This window comes from Nannospalax galili, unplaced genomic scaffold (assembly GCF_000622305.1).
Source record: "Nannospalax galili isolate Female #2095 unplaced genomic scaffold, S.galili_v1.0 scaffold598, whole genome shotgun sequence".
NCBI classification, from domain to species: domain Eukaryota; kingdom Metazoa; phylum Chordata; class Mammalia; order Rodentia; family Spalacidae; genus Nannospalax; species Nannospalax galili.
In genome coordinates, this window is record NW_008342423.1 from 913,560 (window position 1) to 939,757 (window position 26,198).

Consider the following 26,198-nt stretch of genomic DNA (forward strand, 5'->3'; position numbering starts at 1 on the left):
TGTGTTGGGTCCTCGGTGGTCTTTTTGGGGTCCAGTGGATGAGGTACAACAGCTGTTTGTGAGCTGAGTTGGGTTTTCCTGATATAACAACATTCTAAACAACTGAATGATTATTCCACATTATAATGTATTTCTGTTTTAATTTCTTTTAGTGCTGGGGATCAAATCCAGGATCTTGTGATGCAAATCCAGGGCTAGGCAAGTGCTCTACTTCTGAGGCCTACTATTAATATACATATTTTAATTTAGGAGCTGGAGAGATGGCTCAGCTGTTAAGAGCCCCATGTTTGATTCCCAACACCCACATGGCGATTAACAACCATCTGTAACTCCAGTTCCAGGGGATCTGATTCCGTCTTCTGACCTCCATGGGTACTGCACAACATGGGTGCACTTACACACATGCAGGCAATACACTCATACACATTAAAAATAAATAATTTTTAAAAATTTAATTTATTTAATTAATTAATTGAGACAGGGTCTCCCTGTAGCCCCAGCTGACCAGGAACTTCCTGCGTAGACCAGACCGGCCTTGAACTCAGAGATCCAATCTGCTTTTGCCTCCAGAGTGCTGGGATTAAAGTGGTGCACCACCATGCCTGGTTTATTATTTTTATTTTATGGGTATGAATGTATTGCCTGCATGTAGGAGGGTGCACCCATGTTGTGCAATGCCCATGGAGATCAGAAGATGGTCTCAGATCCCCCAGAACTGGTGTTACAAACAGTTATTAGTTACCATGTGGGTGCTGGGAGTGGAACCCAAGTCCTCTGCAAGAGCAGTCAGGGTTCTTAAGCACTGAGCCCTCTCTCCAGACCCCCCAATACTTTTTTTTGATGGCGTTAACACTGGGCTCACCTAAAAGACACTACCATAATAATGGAAATACTTTCTAAAACATTTATTTACTCTGTGTGTGTGTGTGCGTGTCTCCAAGTGCACAAGGTCAGAGGGACAACTTCCTAGAGTTAGTTCTAGCCTTCCAGTACATGGGTCTGGGGGATTGAACTCAGGTTAGGTTTATCTGCTAAGCATCTCCCAGCCCCAATCATGGAATATTTTTATTCTTTGGACTTTCTTTTTGTATTTACTATGTATGCCACCCTCCATTTTTAAAAAATATTTTATTTTTTTAAATTTTCTGTATATGAGTGTACTGCCTGCATGTATGTGTGTGCACCCGTGTTGTGCAATGCCGCGGAGGTCAGACGGAGCTTTGGATTCCCCTGGAACTGGAGTTAAGGACTGTTCGTAGCTGCCATGTGGGTGCTGGGAATTGAACCCAGGTCCTCTGCAAGAACAGTCAGTTCTCTTAACCGCTGAGCCATCTCTCCAGCCCCCACCATTTTTATTTTATTTTATTTTATTTTTTTAAAGACAAGGTCTCCCTGTATCCACAGATGGCCTGGAACTATGTAGACCAGGTTGGCCTGATCTCACAGAGATCCATCTGTCTCTGCCTCCAAAGTGCTGGGTTTAAAGGCGTGTGCCACCATACCTGGTCCTCAAACCTTTTTTTTTTTTTAAGTTTTATTTGTTTGCTTGTTTTGTGTGTGTATGAGTATGTGTGTGTGCCTGAATGAGTTTGTGCATCATACTCGTGCAGGTACCCACAGAGGCCAGAAAAGGGTGTTGGAATCCTTGGAACTGGAGTTACAGGTGATTATGAGTCCCCAGTGTAAGTGCTGGGAATCAAACCCAGGTCCTCTGCAAGAGTAGTAGATCCTCTTAACTGCTGAGTCTGCTCTCCACCCACCTCTCTTTTGTCTGAGTTCAAATCCCAGTTTCACTTTGCTTGTTTTCTTCCTTCCTTCCTCCCTCCCTCTCCCTCTCTCTTTCTCTTCCTCCTATTCCTACCCCCCCAAAGGTTTTACTGTGTCGCCTAGGCTGGCCTGGAATTTACTACATAGACCAGGCTGGTCCTGAACTCACAGAGATCATCCTGCTTCTGTCTTGGCATTCGAAAAGTGCTTTTCACCTATGTGAAGTACATTTATACATATAATGAGGTAAAACAGAATAGTTGCACAAGCACTTTTACCTGATGAGCCATCTTGCTGGCCCAATAGAATAGTTATTTCTTAAAGTTCTGATTTATGAGTTGGGTGTGGTAGCACACATGCCTGTAGTCCCAGCACTTGGGAGGCAGAGGCAGGCGGAGCTCTGTGAGTTCAAGGCCAGCAGAAGCAGGCAGAACTCTGTGAGTTCATGGGGCTACAGGGAGACCCTGTCTCAAAAAGACAAAAAAAAAAAAAAAAAAAAAAGTTCTAACTTACGGACTAAGATTGGGGCCTGCTGCCCGATTCTGTGCTGGGTTCTTGTGCTGAGTTTGTTTGGTTCTTGTGTGTGCTGACACCACTGCTATAAGTTCATATGAGTAAGGGGAGGGGGCTATGGGAGGGTGCCAGTGGGGAAGGGGGTATAAAGGGCATAAAGATGACTAAGATGTTCTGTAGCCGGGCGTGGTGGCGCACACCTTTAATCCCAGCACTTGGGAGGCAGAGGCAGGCAGATCTTTGTGAGTTCGAGGCCAGCCTGGTCTACATAGTGAGTTCCAGGACAGCCAGGGCTACCGCGAGACCCTGTCTCAAAAAGACAAAAAAGGCAAAAAAAAAAAAAAAATAGATGTTTTATATGAGATACACAAAAATTCAATACAAATTTTACAAAAGGTTTTGATTTATTTTTATTTTATGTGTACAAGTATTTTTGTCTGAATGTATTGCTTTTCTTTTTTTTTTTTTTTTTTTTTTTGAGACAGGGACTCCCTATAGTTCCAGCTGACCTGGAACTTGCTATGTAGACCAGGCTACTTAGGTCCTCTACAGGAGCAGGCAGTGCTTAACTGCTGAGCCATCTCTCCAGCCCCTCCTTGTTATTTTTAATTTATTTTTTATTTTTTAGGTTTTTTGAGACAGGGTCTCCCAGTAGCCCCAGCTGGCCTGGAACTCACTCAGTAGATCAGGCTGGCCTTGAACTCATGGAGATCCACCTACCTCTGCCTCTGGAGCACTGGGATTAAAGGCGTGCACTACTATGCCTGGCCTGCCTTGTTATCTTTTTTAATAAACAATCCATTTATTATTGTTTGTGTGCACACAAGATGCATGTAGGTGTGCATGTTGTGGGGTGTGTGTGTAGGTCACAGGAGAACTTTGTGGTCTTGGTTCTTTTTCCATCTCTACATTGGGTTCCTGGGATTTAACTTAGGTAGTGAGACTTGTGTGGTAAATGCCTTAACCAACTGAGCCATCTCTCTGGCCTCTACAGAACAGTTTAAAATCACAGATAATTGTAAAAAACTCTTGAAAACTAAAACTTGAAAATGGAGGCTTTGTGCTTTGGAATATACTGATGTTTTTTTTTTATTTTAATTACATTTACTTATGTGTATATGTGTGTGTGTTCATGTGTGTGCCACATGCTTGTCAAGGTTAGAGGACAACTTGTAGAGTTGGTTCTCTCCTTCCACCATGTGGGTCCCAGGAATCAAACTCAGGTCATCAGGCTTGGCAGGCAGGGCCTTTCCCTCTGAGTCATTTCACCAGCCTGGCTTTTTTAAAAATATACATTTTAATTTTATGTGTATGAGTGTATTTCCTGCATTGTGTAAGTGCACTCATGTCATGCAATGTCCACAGAGGTCAGAAGAGGGCATTGGATTCTCTTGGAACTGGAGTTATTGACAGTTGGATCTGCCATGTGGGTGCTGGGAATCAAACCCAGGTCCTCTGCAAGAGCAGCCAGGGCTCTTAACCACTAAGCCATCTCGCCAGCCCTTGACATTTTTTTTTTTTATGGCAGGGTCTTGCTATATAGTCCAAATTTGCCTGAAATTCAGTCCTTCTGTCTCAATTTCTCGTGATCTGTGATTATAGGCATGTGCCTGGCCTGAATTTTTTTTTTTTTTTTTGGTCTTTTTGAGACAGTCTCCCTGTAGCCCCAGCTGTCCTGGAACTCACTATGTAGACCAGGCTGGCCTTGAACTCACAGAGATCCACCTGCCTCTGCCTCCCAAGTGCTGGGACTACAGGCGTGCCCCACCACTCCCAGCTAGCCTGAATTCTTTTAATGATTTGAACATTTGTCTATTGATTCTCTTAGATTTTTCTACGTTAATAACCATATAATCAGTAATATAATTTTCCTTTATAAATTTTTATATTTTTTTCTTGGCTTACTGCTGTGGTAATGACTTTTTGTACAATATCAATGGAATGATGATAGATTCTTCAGCTTTTCTTTACCATCATGGTACATATGCCTAACATGGTTTCTTGATGTCTTCCCACAAGACTTCCAGAATCAAATGATTCCTAACCAAGAAACAAGGGCCTGGCATGGTGGTGCATGCCTTTAATCCAAGCACTCAGGAGTCAGAGGCAAGTGATCTCTGAGAATTTGAGGCCTACTGGGGCTACAGGTAGACCCTGTCTCAAAATGACCAAAAAAACCCTCCAAGAATAGTCACTGGGGGCTGGAGAGATGGCTCAGCGGTTAAGAGCACTGACCTGGGTTCAATTCCCAGCACCCACATGGTGGCTGTGAACCATCCTTAACTCCAGTTCCAGGGGAATCTGAAGCCCTCTTCTGACCTCCGAGGCATTGCACCACAGGGGTGCATTCACATACATACAGGCAATACACATACACATAAAATAAAAATAATAAGTAAAATATTAAGGAGAAAAAAAGAATAGTCACTGGAGGACAACAAAACTGGGATCGCATGAGATGGCATAACTCATTTATACTGAATCATGGCCAACGATCAGGTGAAAATATTCATTTACACTGCCTGGACATATGGGCATGTTTAATTGGGAATCTGATTTTTCTTTTTCTTTCATCTACACAAGGGAGTTAGTTGGATGATAAATATGTAGAACCTTTAAAAAAATAATGATGGAGTCCATACTTACCTTGTTCTTGCCTTTAAGTGCTTTATTTATTTATTTATTTATTTATTTATTTAATTTTTTGTCTTTTTCAGAAAAAGTCTCCCTGTAGACCCAGCTGGCCTGGAACTCTCCATGTAGACCAGGCTGACCTAGAACTCACAGAGTTCCACCTGTCTCTGCCTCCTGAGTGCTGGGATTAAAGGCATGTGCCACCACACCCAGCCAGCTCAACCTACTTTTAAAAATAATTTGTTTAGGACATGCACAGTGACCATAGTATGTAAGATCTGTGTGTGAGCATGTGCATGACACAGCAGGCATGTGGTCAGAGGACAACTTTCTATAGTTGGTTCTCACCTTCCACCGTAGGATCTGGGGACCAATGTCAGATCATCAGGCTTGTATAGCAGCAGTTTTACCTGTCTAGCCATCTCAATAGCCTGTTTCTCCTGCTTATATTATCAATTATACTAAATTTTTTAAACTGTATAATTATGCTTACATTCTTTAAATAAACCCAATTGAAAATAAAATGTATAGGCTGGAGATATGGCTCAGCAATTAAGAGTGATACTTTCTGCTCTTAAAGACCACCCAAGTTCGGTTCTGAGCACCCATGGCAGGCAGCTCACAACCACCTCTAACTCCAACTCCAGGGGATCCGGTGCCCTTTCCTGGCCTCTGTAGGCACCTGCACACATGTTGCATATATTCACACACATACACATAAATAAGAAGAAATCTTAAAAATTTATGTATATGCAAATTGGATTCCTACATTGATTTATTTTAGGAGTTTGGCTTTGGTAATTGTAAATGAGGCTGAGCTCTCCTACAATTTTGCTTGGCTTTAATATCAAGGTTATGCTAGACTTATAAAACCATATTATTTGTCCCACTTGTTCTTTGTCTGGAAGAATTTGTGTAAGTTTGGCATATCTGTTTCTTTTTCTTTCTTTCTTTTTGGTCTTTTTTGAGGGTCTTCCTGTAACCTCCATTGGCCTGGAGCTCCTTATGTAGTTCAGGCTGGCCTTGAACTCATAGAGATTCACCCTCTGGGATTAAAGGGGTGCACCACCACACCCAGCTTCTTTTTCTTTTTTAAGACAGGATCTGACCATGTAGTTCTGGCTGGTCGGGAACTGGCTATGTAGATCAGGCTGACCTGGAACTCACAGAGATCTGCCTGCCTTTGTCTCCCAAATGCTGGGATTAAAGGTGTGTGCCGTCATATCAGGCCCATATAGCTATTTAATTTTGGGGGTATAAGTAATCAGGATATGGTTGTTTATTTTTGTGGTAAATTTGCTTTTTTTAATTTTTAAAAAAATATTTTTATTAAAAAATTTTAAAATTATTTTTATTTTATGTGTATGCATGTACTGCCTGCATGTATGTGAGTGCACCCATGTCATGCAATGCTGCGGAGGTCAGAAGCAGGTGTTGGATCCCCTGGAACTGGAGTTACGGACAGTTGTTAGCTGCCATGTGGATGCTGGGATTCGAACCCAGGTCTTCTGCAAGAATAACCAGTGTTCTTAACTGCTGAGCCATCTCTCCAGCCCCTGGTAGATTCAATTTTATTATTAGTTATAAGTCTACTTATAGTTGAGTCAGTTTGGGAAAGTTATTTTTCCCCCCTGGAAATGAACCTGTATTTATTTTCTATTATTTCTAAGATTTTCTATATTCATTGGTATAAAATTGTTCACAATATTCTTTGTCTCTGCTACATCCTTTTTCATACATGGTTTATATTTTTCTTTTTTAAATTTTTATTCGCTTCAGAAGAAAGAGCAAATGCAGTCTCCCACTACCACAAATTATACAGCTGAATTTACCACATGTGGGGAAATTGCAGGGGTCAGTGTTTCTAGAGTGTGATGCATAAGCTGCACCTTGGGAAAAACTTTTTTTTTTTTTTTTTTGTCTTTTTGAGACAGGGTCTCCCTGTAGCCCCAGCTGGCCTGGAACTTACTCTGTAGACCAGTCTGGCCTTGAACTCATAGAGATTGGCCTGCCTCTGCCTCCCAAGTGCTGGGATTAAAGGCGTGCACTACCATGCCTGGCTGTATTTTATTTTTTCTTAACCAAAATGAAGGATGTATGAAAAACTCTTATGGGAACTCACTACTTTGTGAACTAGTTAAAAACATAATTAATTAAAAAACAACAAACAAAAGCTGGGCGTGGTGGCGCATGCCTTTAATCCCAGCACTCGGAGGCAGAGGCAGAGGCAGGCAGATTTTTGTGAGTTCAAGGCCAGCCTGGTCTACATAGTGAGTTCCAGGACAGCTGGCGCTACAGGGAGACCCTGTCTCAAAAAGACAAAAAAAAACAAAAACAAAAAAAAAAAACAATAACCAACAAACAAAAAACAGGGTTTGAACATCAGTACCCTAGATGAGTGGACAGTGCCTGCCCCAGAGGTCATAGGTCATTAAATGAACATCTCAGTGCTATGTGTGAGGTTCCTCCCTACCAGTCATTGGTCAGGGAGGCCCCAGAGGCCCTGAAACACAGGCCATTGTCATTGCCCTTGGTTGGTCACTATCACTAGATGGTAAGACTTTATTGTTGAAGACACAAAACACTTTGGTTATAAGATACAGAGAAATCAAGTTGCTAATGACCTGAAAACTTCCCTCTGTCTAGCTTTCATAGTGCTGGAAGGTGATGTGCAGTTTCTTGGGTAAGGTTCTACATCAATGAGCTAGATATGGTAGTGCACACCTTTTAGCCCAGCACTCTTTTTTGAAAAATATTTTATTATTTTTATTTTATATGTATGCGATGTGTTGCCTGCATATAGGTAAGTGCACCTGTGTCATGCAATGCCCGAGGAGGACAGTAGAGGCTGTCGGATCCCTGGGAACTAGAGTTATAGACAGTTGTTAGCTGTCATGTGGATGCTGGAATTTGAACCCAGGTTTTTTGCAAGAACAGCCAGTGTTCTTAACCTCTGAGTCATCTCTTCAGCTCCATAAGCCCAGCACTCCTAATCCCAGCACTCAGGAGGCAGAGGCAGGTAGATCTCTATGAGCTTGAGGCTGTCTGGTCTACATAGTGAGTTCCAGGTCAACTGGGCCTAGAGGGTAACCCTGTCTCAAAAAGACCAAAAATAAAATAAATTAAAATAAATAAATAAAATGAAAAAAAAAAGGAAAAAAAAAAGAAAAAGTCATGAATAGCATTACCAGTGGTGAGCCCTGCATGCTGTAATACCAATGTGCCAATCAAGATGTGCCCACTGGCACAATTGTGGCATGGCTGTTATGGGGGTAACTAACCACTTTCTGATTGGATTTGAGGCCTGTTCTACAGGAGAGAATTCATACCTTGATACTGTAAATCTGGTCAATAGCCCATGGTTTGGGCCCTAGGGGAGAACTTTAAAAAAAAAATTTTATGCCAGTCGTGGTGGCGCACACCTCTAGCCCCAGCACTTGGGAGGCAGAGGCAGGCAGATCTCTGTGAGTGCAAGGCCAGCCTGGTCTACATAGTGAGTTCCAGGACAGCTAGGGCTACAGGGAGACCCTGCTTCAAAAAGACAAAAAAAAAAAGAAGAATTTATTATTTTTATTTTATGTGTATGTGTGTAATTACCTGCATGTAGGTAAGTGCACTCGTGTTGTGCAGTGCCTGGGGAGGACAGAAAAGAGGGTCGGATCCCCTGGAACTGGAGTTGCGGACAGTTGTTAGCTGCCATGTGGGTGCTGGGATTTGAACCTGGGTCTTCTCAGTCAGTGTTCTTATCCCCCGAGCCATCTCTCCAGCCCCACCAAAGGGAGAACTTTAATACTGTTGTTTTGTTAAATGGCTATGTTATCAAATGGTAGTCTGAATGTTTATGTTTATACTCATTGCTTAGTGCTGCCTTACTTAGCCAGAGCAGCTTCTTTCTACAGTGGGCAGTAGTTAATGCACAGACTCATAACTAGTCAAAGTGCTGAGAATAAGTGACTGCTAAGTACCTGGTCCTAAATGGCACATTTATATCAACCTTAACAAGGCTCAGAGGACTTGAGGAAAAGGGGTCAGAAAGAATGTAAGAGTTGGAGGATGGGGAGGAGTGCTGTGAAATGCTGTCTTCTGGACATGACATGGCCATTGCATCAAGAACTCACTGCAGCTATGGACCTGCACAAGACCTGCACAAGATCAAGGCAACAAGAGCAGTCAACATCTAGCATTAATTGAACTCAGTAGGTTACAAAAAAAACAGGAGAGGGCATGAAGGTGTGAAGGGGTGTGGTAAGATACGTCTAGGGGAGAGGGAGAAGGGAGTTGGGAGTGGATACAATCAAAATATACTGTATACATGTGTAAAATTGTCCAAGAATAAATAAAACATTCTAAAAAAATAGAATTGTGTAAGTTGCATACTAATATTACCTTGTCTAAAAATAAAGGATAAAAAAGTTTAAACTCCCTTTTCACCATCACCTCTCTTTCCTTCCTAGAGGAAACTATCATCAACATTTTCAGGACCATTTCCTAGTGTTCTTTCTATGTATTTTCTTCTTTAAAATATTTTATTTATTATTTTTATGTGTATGCGTGTATTGACTGCATATAGGTAAGTGCACCCGTGTAGCGCAATGCCCGCGGAGGTCAGAAAAGGCTGTCGGATCCCCTGGAACTGGAGTTATGGACAGTTGCTAGCTGCCATGTGGGTGCTGGGATTCGAACCGAGTGTGCAAGAACAACCAGTGTTCTTAACCGCTGAGCCATCTCTCTAGGCCCCTATGTATTTTCTTTATTGTATCTACATATACCCATCTTCTTTGCTCAAAAATGATACCGCCTCATTTTATACGGGAAGAAAATGAGAAAGGTCCCCAGAGGAGAATTATTGCGAAGTCTACTGAAGAAAAACAGAGTGAACAGTCATTTATTAAAGCCTATGACTGGATCATCTTAAGTTATTAACATACACTTCAGAATTTTAGAAATACACTGATCTCACACTAAAACAAAATACCTACCATGTGTCAGTCCCTGAGCGTAGCATGAAGAGTTCTGATAGTTCACTTCTGAACTTTCCTTCGGAAACTGGGGATTGACACCGGGTTTAGGAGACTCCCTTTGCAGCTCGGAGTCCGAAGCAAGAAAGGTTGCAAAAAGGATGAGGCAAGGCAGGCAGCAACCCGGGAACCTGGCCAGAGCCGAGAGCGCTTGGCCGGGAGACACTGCGCCTGCGCGAGTCGCGCGCGGATTGGGAGGGGGCGGAGCCTAGGGCGGCCAGTGCGCCTGCGCACCTCTCGCGGCGAAGTGGGGGAGGGCGGCCCGTGTGTGTCTGTGTTGTTGTTCCGCGGTGGCGGCGGCGGCGGCGGCGGTAAGATGGCTGCCCACGGGGGCTCCGCGGCGTCGTCGGCGCTGAAGGGGTTAATTCAGCAGTTCATGGCTATCACCGGTAAGAGACGCGGTTACCGGAAGGTGGGGAGCGGGTTCTGGGGCGGCCGGCGGGGCTGTCCCAGGCTTCCTCACCTCTGTGCATTCCTCCCACGGGCTTTCCCCCTCGGCTCCTGTCTTGAGGAACAGGCGACAACGGCGCCGGGGTCCTCGGTTCCGGCGGGAGGCGGCCTCTCCTCCGAGCGCGCCCCCAGCCCCTGAATTCGGTTTCTTCGTAGTTCCGAGGCTGGCCCCCACGCCCCCCCACCCCTGGCAGCCTGGAGCAGGGCTGGGCCGAGCCGGTGGTCCCTGGCGGCCTGGGGACCGGGGGGGCGGGAGGAGTAGGGGGGCTGCAGCCGGCCACCGCCCTCTTCCTCCTCCACCTTCTCCCCTTCTCTGTGCGGCCCGCGGAGAACCGGGTGCGGTGCGTCGCCCCACGCGGGCCTCTTCCCGGGCAGGTCAGCGGCCCCCGCCCCCGGCCTGTCCTTCCCGCGCTGGGCCCCCCGGAGCCTCGGCGGCCCTGGAGGGTGAGGGCCCTCTCCAACGGCGAGGCGGGTGGGTTCGGCGGCGCCTTTACACATCCCGGGGGACATGCCGCCGGGAAAAGGTGCCCTGGAGTACCTTAGGGACAGAGGGCTTAGGGTGGAAATGTGAGGGGGACCCCAAGCTTCACCGGGAAGGCCTGGAGTAGTCCTGGGAGGCCTTTCCCACCTCCCCATAATAAAATCATAAAGATCGAGACCATGGCGCCCAAGCCTTCTGCCGAGAAAATAGGGATGGCGGCCGAAACTTCTTGGAGAGAAATCTGTTTCAGGGTATCTGTATCCCCAAACCTTAGGCCTCAGTTTTTCTTTCCCTTTGGACCCCAGCAAAGGGCAGACGCAGATTCTCTTACCGCCTGAAGGAAAGGGTCGAAGCCATTCTGTGAATTCGCAATGTCTTGTTTCCCTCCGATGGTGCTGAACTTTTTTTGCATGAGTTATTAGAGGGCGGAGCAAATGATGAAGTTCTCTGGAGTGATTTGAGAGACCATGTGCCTGAAAGTGATTTTGCCGTTCTAGTTTGTCATTTTGAAACTAGTTTGTCATTTTGAAAAGACATCAGCAAGTTTCCTCTCTCAATACTGTTGTATTTTCTTTAGTAATAATTCCAGCTGCAGAGAATATTTCCAGTTATGTTCTCGAGTTTGACATAAGTAAAAATGTTCAGTATTTTAGCCAATATAGGTTGTGTGCTGTCTTAGAATTAAAAAGCTTTTTCTTCTGCAGTGGTAACTAGATGATAACTAGATGCATTGTTTTTTTGCCTTGTGGCATGAAATATGTCAAAACTGGTAAAATAAAATTTTAATAAAAGTGAGGTGAAGAGTAAGATGTCAACTTAGACTATTGTCCAGTTTTGAAACTGGATTATTGTATTTAATATGTGGATTTCCCAGTGTCTAACCAAATCAGTGTTATGAAAAAAATAGATTATTGTGTATACACATTAATATTGCTGCATTGTTTGTATAGAAAAATCTTGAGTGAATCACACTGAGAACTGTCATTAATCCTTTCCATAGATTTCCTAGAGAGAGTTTTAAGATATCATTTATTTTAGATTTGTAATGCAAATTACTACCACTTCATTTCTTTTTTGTGAATTTGTATCCTTTAGAAACTCAGGCTGTTTTAATTTCACATTATTTCTTTTTTTCCTTTGTATCTTTTTATTTTCTTGAGCTAGTATTTCACTATGTAGCCTTGGCTGGCCTGCAACTCACATTGCTCCTCTTGCCTCTGCCTCCTGAGTGCTGGGATTAAAGCTGTGTGCCATCACACCTGGTGGCATTATTTCTTCTACAACATTTTCTAAACATATACATAAAACTCACTGTGCTAAAATAGATAAACTCAATTGCTGTAGTTCTCTATTTTTGTCTCCAATCTAGTCTCCACAGTTTATTAGGTCTTTTTCTTGCTGGATTGGAATCCTTTGATGGATAGTGGTATCTGGGTCTATAAAAGGAAAAATTCCTTAGCATGTTCTTTGGAAGGGAGGGGGCTTGAGACAGGGTCTGACTCTGTAGTCTAGACTGGCTTTAAACTCAGTCTTCTTGGCTCATCATCTGGGTGCTGGGATTGCAAGCCTGAGCCACTGTGCCTGACTCCTTAGGCTGTTCTTTATGGGTCTTGAACAAACTACCTAACTCAGTTCTGAGCTGCCTTGAGCTTTGCCCCTAAAGGTGACAGATCTTTTGGGGGTTGGTGTTGAAGATTGAATACAAGGCCTCAAGAATGCTGAGCACTGTTCTACCTCTGAGCTGTACTCTCAGCCAGGCTCTGAATTTTTATAAATAAATTTTGGGATTCTTTTTAGAAGATAGTGAGAACTATTAGAATCACATGATTACACCTGACATGGTGGTGTGCAGTTAGTCCCAACTACTCAGGAGGCAGAGAGAGGATTTTATGATCCCTAGACAACATAGTAGGAGCCTGGAGGTACAACTAGGTTGGTAGAGTACTTACTTGCCTAACATGCATGAAACCTCATCCTCAGCTACATAGAAAGTTCTGGGCCAGCTTGGGCTACAAGGCTCTGTTTAAAAAAGCCTCACTTGATAGATTCCTTTTAATCTTTCTGTACACATCTTAAAAAAAATTTCAGCCAGGCCTCGTGGCACACACCTTTAACCCCAGCACTCAGGAGGCAGAGGTAAGCTGATCTCCGGAGGACAGCCTGGTCTCCATAGTGAATCCAGGCCAGCTGGGGCTACACTAAGACCCTGTCTCAAAAAGACCAAAAGAAAAAAAAGATTTTTGACAGTATGAAGTAATTTTGAGAAAAACAGTAGAAAGGCTAATCCTTTATAAGAGCATTATGTAGTTTACATATTCTTTCGCATCCGTGTGTCCCAGGATAGCCTGGAACTTGTAATCCTCCTGCCTCTTCCTTCCCAAGTTCTGGAATTAATTATTCTTTATATACTTGTTTTTACAATGTGAATCATGGTATACAGGATTCAGAAAATGTCACTTAACGTTATATCTTAAACATTTTGCTGAACCAGGTGTGGTGGCACACATCTTAATTCCAGCATTCTGGAGGTAGAGGCAGGAGGATGTCTGTGAGTTTGAGGCTAGCCTCAACTCTATATGGGGTGTTTCAGGCCAGTCAGGGCTTCACAGTGAGATCTTGTCTCCAAAGAGAGAGAACACATTTTGGTGGTGCATTGAAGTAAACTTACGGAGAGCCTACCTTTTACCATTGATGTCTTCAGAGTTATCCAAAACTAGGTAAGAAAACTAGGGCCAGCTAGATGACTCAGCAGGTAAAGTCATCTGCTGCCAAGCCTCCTGACCTGAGTTTAATCCCCAGGATAGTGGAAGGAGAGAACTGATTGTTGCAAGTTGTCTTCTGACCCCAAGCACCACAGCAGGTACATGCCTGTACGTACACACACACACAATAAATACATGTTTTTAAAAAAAGAATGGTAAGGAAACAAGCCCTGCTACTTTTTTTGTTGATTTTGTTTTGAGACAAGGCTCCACCTGATCTTCTTGTCTTCACTTCCCTAGCGCTGGTATTATAGACATGTACATTCAGTGTATGTAGTGTTGGGACTTGAACCCAAGGCTTTGTGCATGTGAGGCAAGCACTCTACCAATTAAACTATATATCCTATTCTGCTATGTTACATTTTGCAATATTTGTGGGGGGTTTTGTTTTTTTAATATTTTATTTTTATTTTATGTGTATGAGTGTATTGCCTACATGTATGTGAGTGCACCCATGTCATGCAATGACTTGGAGGTCAGAAGAGGGCTTTGGATTCCCCTGGAACTGGAGTTAAGGATGGTCTGTAGCCGCCATGTGGGTGCTGGGAATCAAACCCAAATCCTCTGCAAGAGCAGTCAGTGCTCTTAACTGCTGAGCCATCTCTCCAGCCCCTGTTGTTCTTTTTGAGACAGCGTCTCCCTGTAGCCCCAGCTGTCCTGGAACTCACTGTGTAGACCAGGCTGGCCTTGAACTCACAGAGATCTGCCTGCCTCTGCCTCCCAAGTGCTGGGACTACAGGCATGCACCACCCCACGCCCAGCTAAGATTTAAATTTAAAAAAAATTTATTTTTATTTTGTGTGTATGAGTGTATTGCCTGCATGTGTGTAAGCATACCTGTGTCGTGCAAAGCCCACAGAGGTCAGAAGAAGGCATTGGTTCCCCTGGATCTGGAGTTAAAGATGGTTGTTAGATGCCATGTGGATGCTAAAAATCAAAGCTGGGTCCTCTATAAGAGCAGTGAATGCTCTTAACCGCTGCGCCATCTCTCCAGCCCCAAAATTTTATTTATTTTTATTTTGTATGTATGAATGTTTTACCTACATGTATATAACTGTACCACCTTCCTGCCTAATGACCTTGGAGGCCAGAAAAGGGTGTCCGATCCCCTGGAACTGGAGTTAAAGATGAGTATTAGCCACCATGTGGTTGCTGGGAATGGACCCAAGTCCTCTAGAAGAACAATAAGTGCTCTTAACCATTGAACCATCTTCCCAGCCCTGAAGTTTGAAAAATTTTAAGATGAACATTTTTTGGCATTATGAATGAAATATTGGCTGGTTGTGATGGCACATGCCTTTATTTAATCCAAGCACTCGGGAGGCAGATGGATCTCTGGGAGAGTTCAAGGCTAGCCTGGTCTACAAAGTGAGTTCCACGCCAGCTGGGGCTACAAGGAGACCCTGTCTCAAAAAGACCAAATAAAATAAAGTAATGAAGTACTGTTATTCGGCATTTTTTGATAGGCTATCAGGTCTTGAAGCTACAACCAAGAGAAAGACTCTCTCGAGTTACCAGGAGTACAAACACATACATAGGTGGAGACTGCCCAGAAGAGATCATTTCTTATGTAAAACTGGGAGGAGAGAGCATGTGCAGAGGAGAAGGACATACAGTATGTGTAGGGTGTTGATGAGAATTCCAAATGATTAAGCCCTTGCTGGTGAGATTCAGTAAGTGGAGCTGAAGAAAGAGGCTTATAAACCACCGTGGAAAATCTTGGCTTTATTGAGTGTAGTAAGGAAGTCAGATTTGGGCTTCTTGGCTATAGTGGAGAAGAGATAGGCACTAAGAGCCTGTTGGGTTAACCCAAGAAAGATTTTGATGTCCTGAAATAGTGAGAGAAAAGTGGACTTTAGAAGAAATAGAAATCTGAAGAGTCAACATGAAACTTGGGATTTTAAATTTGACATCTAAATATATAACAGTGCTATTTCTAAAGGTATGGAATGTTTGTGAAGGTTTGAGAAGAGGATTAGTTCAGTTTTGGATAAGTCAGGGGCTGCCAGTTGATATTCCAGATGTGCTGTTTGGTAAGTAGGTGAATATTTGAGGTTTTTTTTGTTTTGTTTTGTTTTGTTTTGTTTTTTTCTGGTCTTTTTTGAGACAGGGTCTCCCAGGCCCGGTGATAAGGTGATTTTTTTTTAAAAAAGGTAAATAGCCGATGGGCGTGGTGGTGCACACTTTTAATCCCAGCACTTGGAAGGCAGAGGCAGGTGGATCTCTGTGACTTCAAGACCAGCATGGTCTACAGAGAGTTCCAGGCCATCTGGGGCTACTGGGAGATCCTGTCTCAAAAACAAACAAAAGGTAAATAAAAGTCAGGTGTGGTGTCCCACACCTTTAATCCCAGTGCTCAGGAGGCAGAAGCAGGTTTACACAGACCCTGTCTGAAAAGAGTGGCATTTTGAAGGAGAGAGTTGTGTGAGGAAAAATAGTAGGCTCTAGAACCCAAAGCTGAAGAAACAGTAACACCTGGAGAACTGAAAAGAATGAAGTGCAGTGGAGATGGTAGAAAGCAGCGTTATGGGAAGAAAGCCAGGCAGGTGGGATGACACTTTTAACATCACACGTATGGTAGTAGTTCATGTTAGATAAGCACTGTAGGAAACCAGAAATGGAATTGTTGTGTGCTGGAGATGGTGGTGCAGGCCTGTAGTCCCAGCACTCTGGAGGGCTGAAGTAGGACTGCTGCTAGTTTATAGTCATCCTGAGCTACATACCAGCACCAGGCTAGCCAGGACTATGTACTTAAACTTTGTCTCAAAAAACGAAAACTAAAACTAGGGCTGGGAGATAGCTCCATTTATTATTATTATATTATTATTATTTATTTTTATTTTATGTGTATGAGTGTATATGTTGTGCAGTGCCTCAGAGTCAGAAGAGGGCTTCAGGCTCCCCTGGAACTGAAGTTAAGGATGGTTCGTAGCCACCATGTAAGTGCTGGGAATCAAACCCGGATCCTCTGCAAGAGCAGTCAGTGCTCTTAACCAGTGAACCATCTCTCCAGCCCCTATTATTATTTTTGCTTGTCGCTAAAGCTTGAGGAACTGAGTTCCACCCCCAGATCCCAGGTAAAAAAGCTGGCCTGTGTGTTATTCCAGGCCTGGGAATTCAAGATAGGCAGATCCCTGGGGCTTACATGTGTAACCATCCTAGCTGACTAGCCTCATGCAGCAGGTGCCTAAGGTTCCAGTGACAGTCCTTGTCTCAAAAAAACATGCAGGGGGTAGGAGAGATGGCTCAGTAACCACTGAGTACTGGCTGTTCTTATAGAGGCCCCAGGTTCAGTTCCCAGCACCCACATGGCAGCTAACAACCGTCTGTACCTCTGGTTCTAGGAAATCTAATGCCCTCTTTAGGCCTCTACTGCATTGCATGACATGGGTGCACTTATATGCATGCAGGCAAAGCACTCATACATGAGTTCCAGTACCCACATGGCAGATAACAATTGTCAGTAACTCCATTTCTAGGGGAATCTGATGCTCTCTTCTGACTGCCACGGGTGCACTTACACACATGCAGGCAATACACTTGCACACATAAAATAGAAATAAATAAAATTGAAAAAACATCCCCCCCCCAAAAAAAAAGAACAACAACCAGGGGCTAGAGAGATGACTCACCAGTTAAGAGCATTGACTGCTCTTACAGAAGGCCCTGTGTTTGGTCCCCAGCTGCCACATGGGGGCTAACAACTCTCTGAAACTCCAGTTTTAAGGGATCTCATACCCTTTTCTGGTCTCTAAGGGCATAACATTACACTGGTACATTTACATATATACAGGCAAAACACATACACATAAAATAAAAATAAGACAAAACAACAACAAAAAAAACCAATTTTTTTTTTTTTTTTTGGTTTTTTTTGAGACAGGGTCTCCTTGTAGCCCCAGCTGTCCTGGAACTCACTATGTAGACCAGGCTGGCCTCGAACTCATAAAGATCCACCTGCCTCTGCCTCCCAAGTGCTGGATTAAAGGCGTGCGCCACCACGCCCGGCAAAACCCCAAAATTTTTTAAAAAGAACAATTTAGTCCTGCATGTGGTAGCACAGGCCTATGATGGCTGAAATCTTAGTGCTTGAGGAGACTGGGGCAGGAAAATTAAACAAAGGAGCTGGGGACCCACTTGTTTCCAGTTCAGAGAATTTTTAAAGTCTCTAAAAACCTTAGTGTGCAAGTGTGTAAATGTAAGTGTTTATTTCCCTGTGTCCTAGTTACTGTTCTCTGTGCTGTGACAAAATGTCTGACAAAAGCAACTTATGGAAGGAAGGGTTTATTATGACTTATAATTTGAGCATATAGTCCTTTGTGGGAAGGCATGGTGGTAGAAACAGGACAAAGCAAGTCATATTGTGTCTGTACTGCTGTTAGAATGGATGCTGGGTTCTCTTGCTTTTCTTTATCTTTTTTTTTTTTATTAATTCATTCTAGGACCCAGTGGGCCTTTCCTCTACAGTTAAACTAATTTGGAAATGGTCTTAAAGACACCTAGAGGTGTGTCTCCTAGGTGGTTGTAAATTTAGTCAAATTGTTAATGAATATTAACCATCACACCTTGCATAAATATCTACAAGTTTATTTATTGGATTATATGATACTGGAATAACTATAAAGGAACACATGTGTTTGTCAAAATGTACCATGCCACTTTACATTCTTCTGAGCAAGTTAGGAGGCTGTAGGCTATAGTTGTTCTTCCATCTTGTGAGTACTTGGTATTTTAGGCTTTTCCTTAAAGCCATTTTGGTATGTAATGCAGTCTCACTGTGGTTTTTTTTTTTGGTCTTTTTGAGACAAGGTCTCCCTGTAGCCCAGATGTCCTGGAACTCACTATGTAGACCAGGCTGGCCTTGAACTCACAGATATCTGCCTGCCTCTGCCTCCCGGGTGCTGGGATTAAAGGTGTGCGCCACCACCCCCGGCCTCACTGTGATTTTAATTTGCATTTTTCTAGTGACTACTGTTATTGGATGTTTCTTTTTTCACATAGAAATTTACCATTCATAACCCTTTTGAGTCCCAGCTTCTGTTAAGATCAACAGACATGACATTACTTTGTCAGATAGTTAAAGAAATTTCTAAATGCTGCCTCTGGAAATTCTGTGCCCAAAGAGAGGAAGAGAAAGCTGATCACAGGAGTATACTTGGGGTCTCACTGGTCAAGGTAAGGGTGGAACAGGACAGAACTTGGCTGCCTTTATTTTCAGACTCATGAGTTTCCATATCACTACTTTCCAATCACTATAGTTTTGGTTTTTGGTGCAGTGAAGATTGGTCTTTTCTAACCCTTAATTTAATAATTACCTTTCTCTTTACTTACTAAATGTAGTTTTTAGTGTATAGATTAAAAAAACTCTTAGCCGGTATGGTAATACATATCTATAATCCTAGCAGTAGCATGGGGGTGGGCTGAGGCAGGAGGATTGAGTTCAAGGCTAGCCTGGGCTACATAGTAAGACCTTTTTCTTTAAAAAAATCAAAGAACAGGCTGGGGGTGGTGGTATATGCCTTTAGTCCCAGCACTTAGGAGACAGAGGCAGGTGGATCTCTGAGAGTTCCAGGCCAGCTGGGGCTACAGGAAGACCCTGTCTCAAAAAGACACCCCCCCCAACCCCCACCCATCAAAGAACAGAAAGCTTTGAAAATTGAAAAGGACAGCCGGGCTTGTTTTTTTTTGATACATGATCTCCCTGTAGCCACAGCTGGCCTGCAACTCACAGAGATCTGCCTGCCTCTGCAGATGAAAGGTGTGCTCCACAATGCCTGGCCTTGGTTCTCATTTTTTAATAACTTCCTCTTTTTTTCCCCCCGGCTTTTGTATTCCTGTCATTTTTTAAATGAGTAGCTTGAATGAAGCACAAGTTCAGAGTGTCATCTGGGTAAGAAAGGAAACTGAAGTATTTTACTTGGCCTATATACTTTTGTGACAAAAATGGTTCTCCCTGGCTGGGTGTGGTGGTGTATGCCTTTAATCCCAGCTCTTGGGAGGCAGAGGCAGGTGGATCTCTGTGTGTTTGAGGCCAGCCTGGTCTACATAGCGAGTTCCAGGCCAGCTGGGGCTACAGGGAGACTCTGTCTCAAAAAGACCAAAAAAAAGGTTCTCCCTAAGTGGTATGTAAATAGTCACACTATGTACTGTGTATGTTTACATCAGTCATTTACATATAGCTTTAGTGCCATATAACCCAGGACAGTCTATATTAAATAGGTAGCTGTTTGCTAGTTAAGAGCTTTGCTAAGCTGGGGGGATAGATCTATAAAGTGCTTGTTGCTCAAGTAAGAGGACCCGAATTCATCCCCAGAACACACATAAAAAAGCCAGATATGGTGGCACAACACTCTCACACTCTTAATCCCAGCACTGGGGAGGTGGGGACAGGAGAATCTTTTGGGCTTACTGCTCTCCTTCTATCCTGTTCTTCCTATACTGCCAATCAAGTCTAGGGCTTCATGCATCCCCAGCTGTCAATGTACATTTTCTTAATCCACACAGCACTTCATGAATTTGGGTATATTTCCATTTTATAACAGAGAACTAAAGCCTAGAGAAATTAGGAATTTGCCTAGTCATAAAACTAGCGAATGATATGATTAGGATTTCATTCAAATTTGTCTGAGTAGTTTATTGGCTCTTACTGTCTTAAACTATAGACATCCCTTTGCCTGTGTACAGAAAGGAATATGCAGAATGTGGTTTTTTTCTTTGTTTGGCCTGTTTTTGTCTTTTTGAGATAGGGTCTTCCTGTAGCCCCAGCTGGCCTGGAACTCAAAAAATCTGCCTGCCTCAACCTCTGAACTGCAGGGACTAAAGGTGTGTGCCACGATGCCTGATGATGTTTTATATCTTTTGATCCCGAACTACTTCATTTTTCTTTTGATTTATTGTCAGAGCTTACATTTTTTTCACTGGTAACTCCTTTTTGAGAATTTTTTATGAGACTTTGAATATATAGATATATAAAATAGGTATACAAATAAAACATTTACTGATAAATAATACATTTAAAGAAATTTATTCATTGAGGCAGTCTTATGTAACCTAGACTGACCTTGATTTTATGTAGCAGAGGATGACCCTGAACTTCTAATTATCATACTTCTACCTTCCAGGTGCTGAGATTGCAGAGGTTTTTGATTTTTATGTGGTACTGGAGATCAAACCTATAGCTTTGTGCATGCTAGGCAAACATTCCACCAATGGAGCCACATCTTCACCACAAGAAATTAGTTTTTTATTTAGTGTGTGTGTTGTGTATGTGTATGTATGTATGTATGCTGACAGGTGTGCCAGGGTACTTGAGTGGAGGTCAGAGGACAACTTTGGTAAGGTTTTTCACTGTGGGTTCTGGAGATCAATTTCAGGTTGTCAGGCTTGCTTAGCAAGTACTTTTATCCACTGGGCCAAGAAATTTATTTTAAAACAATTCTTTTGTATATGTACAATATTTACATTTATTGAATACAAAAGCAATTTTGCTTCATGATATGTTTATTTTTACATAAATAAATTTTGGTTGAACATTTGATAATACAGGATATAGACCATCTTCAATGTTTTTCAGAACTGGTCTGTACTTTGATTTTGTAATCATCAGTGCTGAGAATGTTACTTCACATAAATATGTTGTACATAGTGACAGAAGTACGTAGAGGGCCATTTTAGAAATTGTTGGAAATTCTATCCTAATCCTAAATCACAATGTTTTGAGGGAATAGGCATTCAGGTTGTTGACAGATTGCTTGAGGATTGGCTTAACAGTGTCCTAGTTATTGATTGATTTATTGAGACAGTATAGCTGACTGTATAGCCTAGGATTGTTTCAAAACTCAATGCTCCTCTTGCATATGCCTCCTGAGTGCAGGGATTCTAGATGTCTGCCACTGTCCCTGGCTCATAGTTATTTTATTCAGAACTCACAGTTACAGTGTCATTGGAATTCTGATAGGAGAGTGCTGGGTAACAGTAAGAATTTATATGCAGTGGCTGTCAGTCAGATTTTCTCTCTCTCTCTCTCTCTCTCTCTCTCTCTCTCTCTCTCTCTCTTTTGCTTTTCCAAACAGGGTCTTATAGACCAGGCTAGCATTAAATTTCCAGTCCTCCTACTTCACCCTCTGTGCTCTTGCCTGTGCTACCTTCCCAGGCAAGGACCATATCATGTTTATAGCTCAAGAGAGATAATGACTTGCAAAAGGAAATGTAGAGAATCAAATGTTAATTATTTTGCTGTGTAAGAAGTACAATTGGGTACTGGTTTGATGGCTTAGTGGGAAAAGGCACTTACCACCAAACCTGATTGTAGGAATGACTTATATATGGACATAATCTTGACTAAAGACTTTTTTTTTTTTTTTTGGTCTTTTTGAGACAGGGTCTTCCTATAGCCCCAGCTACAGGAAATTTAATGTTAGCCTGGTCTATAAGACCCTGTTTGGACCTGGAACTCACTCTGTAGACCAGGCTGGCCTTGAACTCACAGAGAGAGATCTGCCTGCCTTTGCCTCTTAAATGCTGGGATTAAAGGCATGCACCACCATGCCCAACTCAACTAAAGACTTTGAACCTTACAACCAAAAGTAACTTTATAATGTAAACATGTTTACTGAGCTATGTATTCCTCTTGTGACATGGGCATATGATCTTAATTTTCAGAACCTGTCCTTCCCTTCCACCCAAGATAGTGTTTGAATGTATGCTATGTATACTTTACGTATCAAAGCACCAAAAGCAAAGTGATTTTCTCATTGCAAACAGTGAGAGAACTTGAGTGTGTGACCTTCTAAGTCTAGGGATCAAAGGTCTAGATAAGTGTGGGTCTTGACTTCTACTTCCCCATTTCATGCTGCAGATGCTGTTGAATAAAAATAAATGAAGCCCAGGCTTGGGATATCTGCAGGAACATATGCTCAGAAGTTTGGATCTGTTCTTGACTTTAAAATGAATGCTAAGAGTAAGACTGTTCTTTACTTCAGGCGTAACTCAAGTGCGGCTTAGAAACACTGAACCTGATGACAAAGAGCAGTGTAATAAGTAGTTCAGATGTTGAGGGTTTGTAGTAGGACTGTAACAGTGGATGTAGAAAAGGTTGGGTATAAGTGATATTACTTATGAAACTGTAGGACATAGTTAATTGATGGTATATTCATAGTTGAAGAGTCTCAGAAAGCATCTCAAATTTACTGACCTTCTGTTTAGTCTCTTTAGGCTTGATTAATTTCCTGAGTGGCTCATAGAACTCAGAAATATTTGTTTTCCAGTTTATTTTTAAGGCTACTACAACAGATACAGAGGTCCATATGATGAGTTATGGGAGAAGGGGCATGGAACTTCTATGCCTTCTGGGCATGTCACCCTACAAGAACCTCAAGTTTGGTTATTTAGAAGCTCTCTATTCTGTTCTTTTTGGTTTTTATGGAGATTCATTACATATGTATGATTGATTAAATATTTGACCATTGGCAGTCAACTTAACCTTTAGTGTTTTTCCCCTTCCCTAATCCTGCTATTATAATCTTTCAGGTGATCAGCCTCCATCTTGAAGCTGCCATGCACTTCTAGCCATTAGTCAATTCCAGTTTCATGTCAAAAGACACCATTTTGAGGATTCCAAGGATTATTGAAGTTGTATGCTAAGAAATGGGACTGAAGACCAAATACATATATGTCACAATGTTATACCATATGAAAGACAATTCTATATTCCTTAATTCTCCTGTACCCCCAAATGATACTGTTTTTCATTAAAAAATTTTAAAATTACATTTTATTTTGTTGTGTGTGTATGCATGTATCACAACATGCAAGTGGGAGTCAGAGGACAACTTTTGGGATTTGGTTTTCTTTTTCTACCACATGGATCCTGTGGATTGAACTCATGTCATCAGCCTTGGTGACAAGCACCTTTACCTGATAAACCATCTGGCTGGCCCTGTTTTTCAGTTTTTTATTCTGTTAAAATACCTAACAGAACTTAATCATCTTGACCATTTTAAGTGTAAGTTTCAGTGGTGTTAAATACTTTAATAATGTTGAACAATTGTCTCTGCTGTTCATCTCCATAACCTTTTGTCCTGCAAAACTGAAATGCCCCCAATCCTAGTTAAACAATTTCCAATTCTTTTTTTTTCCTTATAATTATTTTGTATGTGTGATGTATGCATGTATGTGCACATCTGTGTGTCTGTGCACACCCCCAATGAGTGTGGTGTATGCATGTATGTGCACATCTGTGTCTGTGCACACCCCCAGTGAGTGGTGTATGCTTGTATGTGCACATCTGTGTGTCTGTGCACACCCCCAGTGAGTATGTGCATGGAGGCCAGGGGGTGACATTGGAATTCTTCCTTTATTGCTCTCATTTTTTGAGGCAAGGTCTCTCACTGAACCTAAAGCTTGCCAAAATGGTTAGACTGACTAGCCGGTGAGCCCCAGGGTCTGCCTATTTCCACTGTCCCCAGCACCAGAGCTACAGATGTAGTGTACTGTCTTTTATGTGGGTATTCAAGATAGAATTCTGGTCCTCATATTTGCAGAGCAGGCACTGTACCCAATGAGCCATCTCCCTAGAGTCTACATTCTACTTTGTCCCTATGATTTTCTTTAAAAAAAAAAATTTATTTTTATTTAATGTGTATGAGTATATTGCCTGCATGTAGGTAGGTAGGTGCACCCCTGATGTGCAGTGCCCTACGAGGCCAGAGGAGGGCATTAGAGTTCCAGTTATAGATGGTTATTAGCCGCCATGTGGGTGCTGGGAATTGAACCCAGGTCCTCTGCAAGAGCAGTTAGTGTTCTTTAACTGCTGAGCCATCGCTCCAGTCCCTGATTTTCTTTTAAAATTTATTTTATCTATGTGTGAGTGCTTGCATGTATGTGTGTGTGCCTGGTATCCACAGAGGCCAGAAGAGGCCGTTGGATTCCTGAAACTGGAGTTCCAGGTGGTTGTGGACCTCCTCCATGTGGGTGCTGGCAACTGAACCCAGTTCCTCTGCAAGAGCAGCAGGTGCTCTTAACCACTGAGCCATCTTTTCAGTCTCTGCTTCTACAACTCTAACTACTCAAAGTGTCTCAATGATAGAATTAGAGGTTCGTTTTGGATGGGTTATGTTACTTAACATAATGATCTCAGGGTTCATTCATGATGTAGCTTGTCAGCTTCTGGCTGCATGGTATTCCATTGAATGTAATAGACCACATTTTACTAATTGGGAATGAGTAGTTGAGTTACTTCCATGCTGTAGCTACTTTGAATAATGGTTCTGTAAAAATGGATATACAGCTGAATATGGTGGCACACGCCTTTAATCCCAGCACTCAGGGAGGCAGAGGCAGGCGGATCTCTGTGAGTTCGAGGCCAGCCTGGTCTCCATGGTGAATCCAGGACAACTGGGGCTACAGGGAAACCCTGTCTCAAAAAGACAAAAAAAAAGGATATACAAATAAATATCTCTTTGAGGGATTGATTTCAGTAGCATATGGTCATTTAAAAACCTTTTTAAAATTTTTTTATTTTGAGATAGGATCTTAATATGTAGCCCTGACTGGCCTGAAACTTGCTGTGTAGTCCAGGTTTTCCTCAAACTCACAGAGATCTGCTTTCCTCTGCCTCCTGAGTGCTGGGATTGGGATGCCACCTGCCTGGCAATGTTTTCATTTTTTAAAATGAATTTCCAGGCCAGGCGTGGTGGTGCACAGCTTTAATCCCAACACTAGGGAGGCAGAGTTCAAAGCCAGCCTGGTCTACATAGTGAGTTCCAGGTCTGCTGGGCTTACAGTGAGACCCTGTCTCAAAAAGACGCCCCCTTTCCCAAAGAAAGGAATTTCCATACTGTTGTCTGTAGTGCCTGTCACTTTACATTCCCATCAGTACGATACTAAATTTCCAGTTCCCCACATTCACATCAAAACTTGTTAAAGTTTTTTGGATAGGAAGTATTCTGATGAGCTTGAGGTGGTAAAACATTTTTGGCTAAAATAGATAAATTCTTAGAGATTTCCTAGAACTCATGATTCGGAAGGGGTTTTGTTTTATTTTGGCAATTTTTTTTGGTCTTTTTGAGTCAGGGTCTCCCTGCAGCCCCAGCTGGCCTGGAACTCACTATGAAGACCAGGCAGGCCTTGAACTCACAAGGATCTTCCTGTCTCTGCCTCCAGAGTGCTGGGATTAAAAAGGTGAGCGCAGCATGCCTGGTGACGTCACTGTTCTTTTTGTTTCTCATCAAAGTATTGACATCTGTGCAAAGTTCTGAGTAATGAGGATGTTCTAGCAGTGCCAGGATAGGACAAGTTAGGCCCCCCTGTGTGGAACGGCGTCTCCTGGGCTGACGGCTTCTATTCCAGGACTACTGTACTTAGAATCAAAATTTTCACCAGAAATGAAAAAAACCGAAACATTTCAAATTTGAATGCAATATAAAGACAGTGATAATTAATTACTGCAAATACTCCTCTCGCACCATGTCTTGCAATGCTCTCGGAGGACAGAAGAGGCTGTCGGATCCCCTGGAACTGGAGTTACAGACAGTTGTTAACTGCCATGTGGGTGCTGGGATTCGAACCTGGGTC

General features: G+C 42.7%; 1 protein-coding gene across 1 annotated transcript in view; it reads left to right on the forward strand.

The window, feature by feature from the left end:
* The first annotated feature begins 9,851 nt into the window (after positions 1-9,851).
* Positions 9,852-26,198, forward strand: part of Ubxn7 (UBX domain protein 7) — an 86,722-nt gene continuing 70,375 nt past the window's right edge. The window contains exon 1 of the mRNA XM_008838526.3: positions 9,852-10,321. Coding sequence (XP_008836748.1) covers positions 10,249-10,321 — 73 coding nt within the window. The 5' untranslated portion in view covers positions 9,852-10,248. The remainder of the gene's footprint in view (positions 10,322-26,198) is intronic.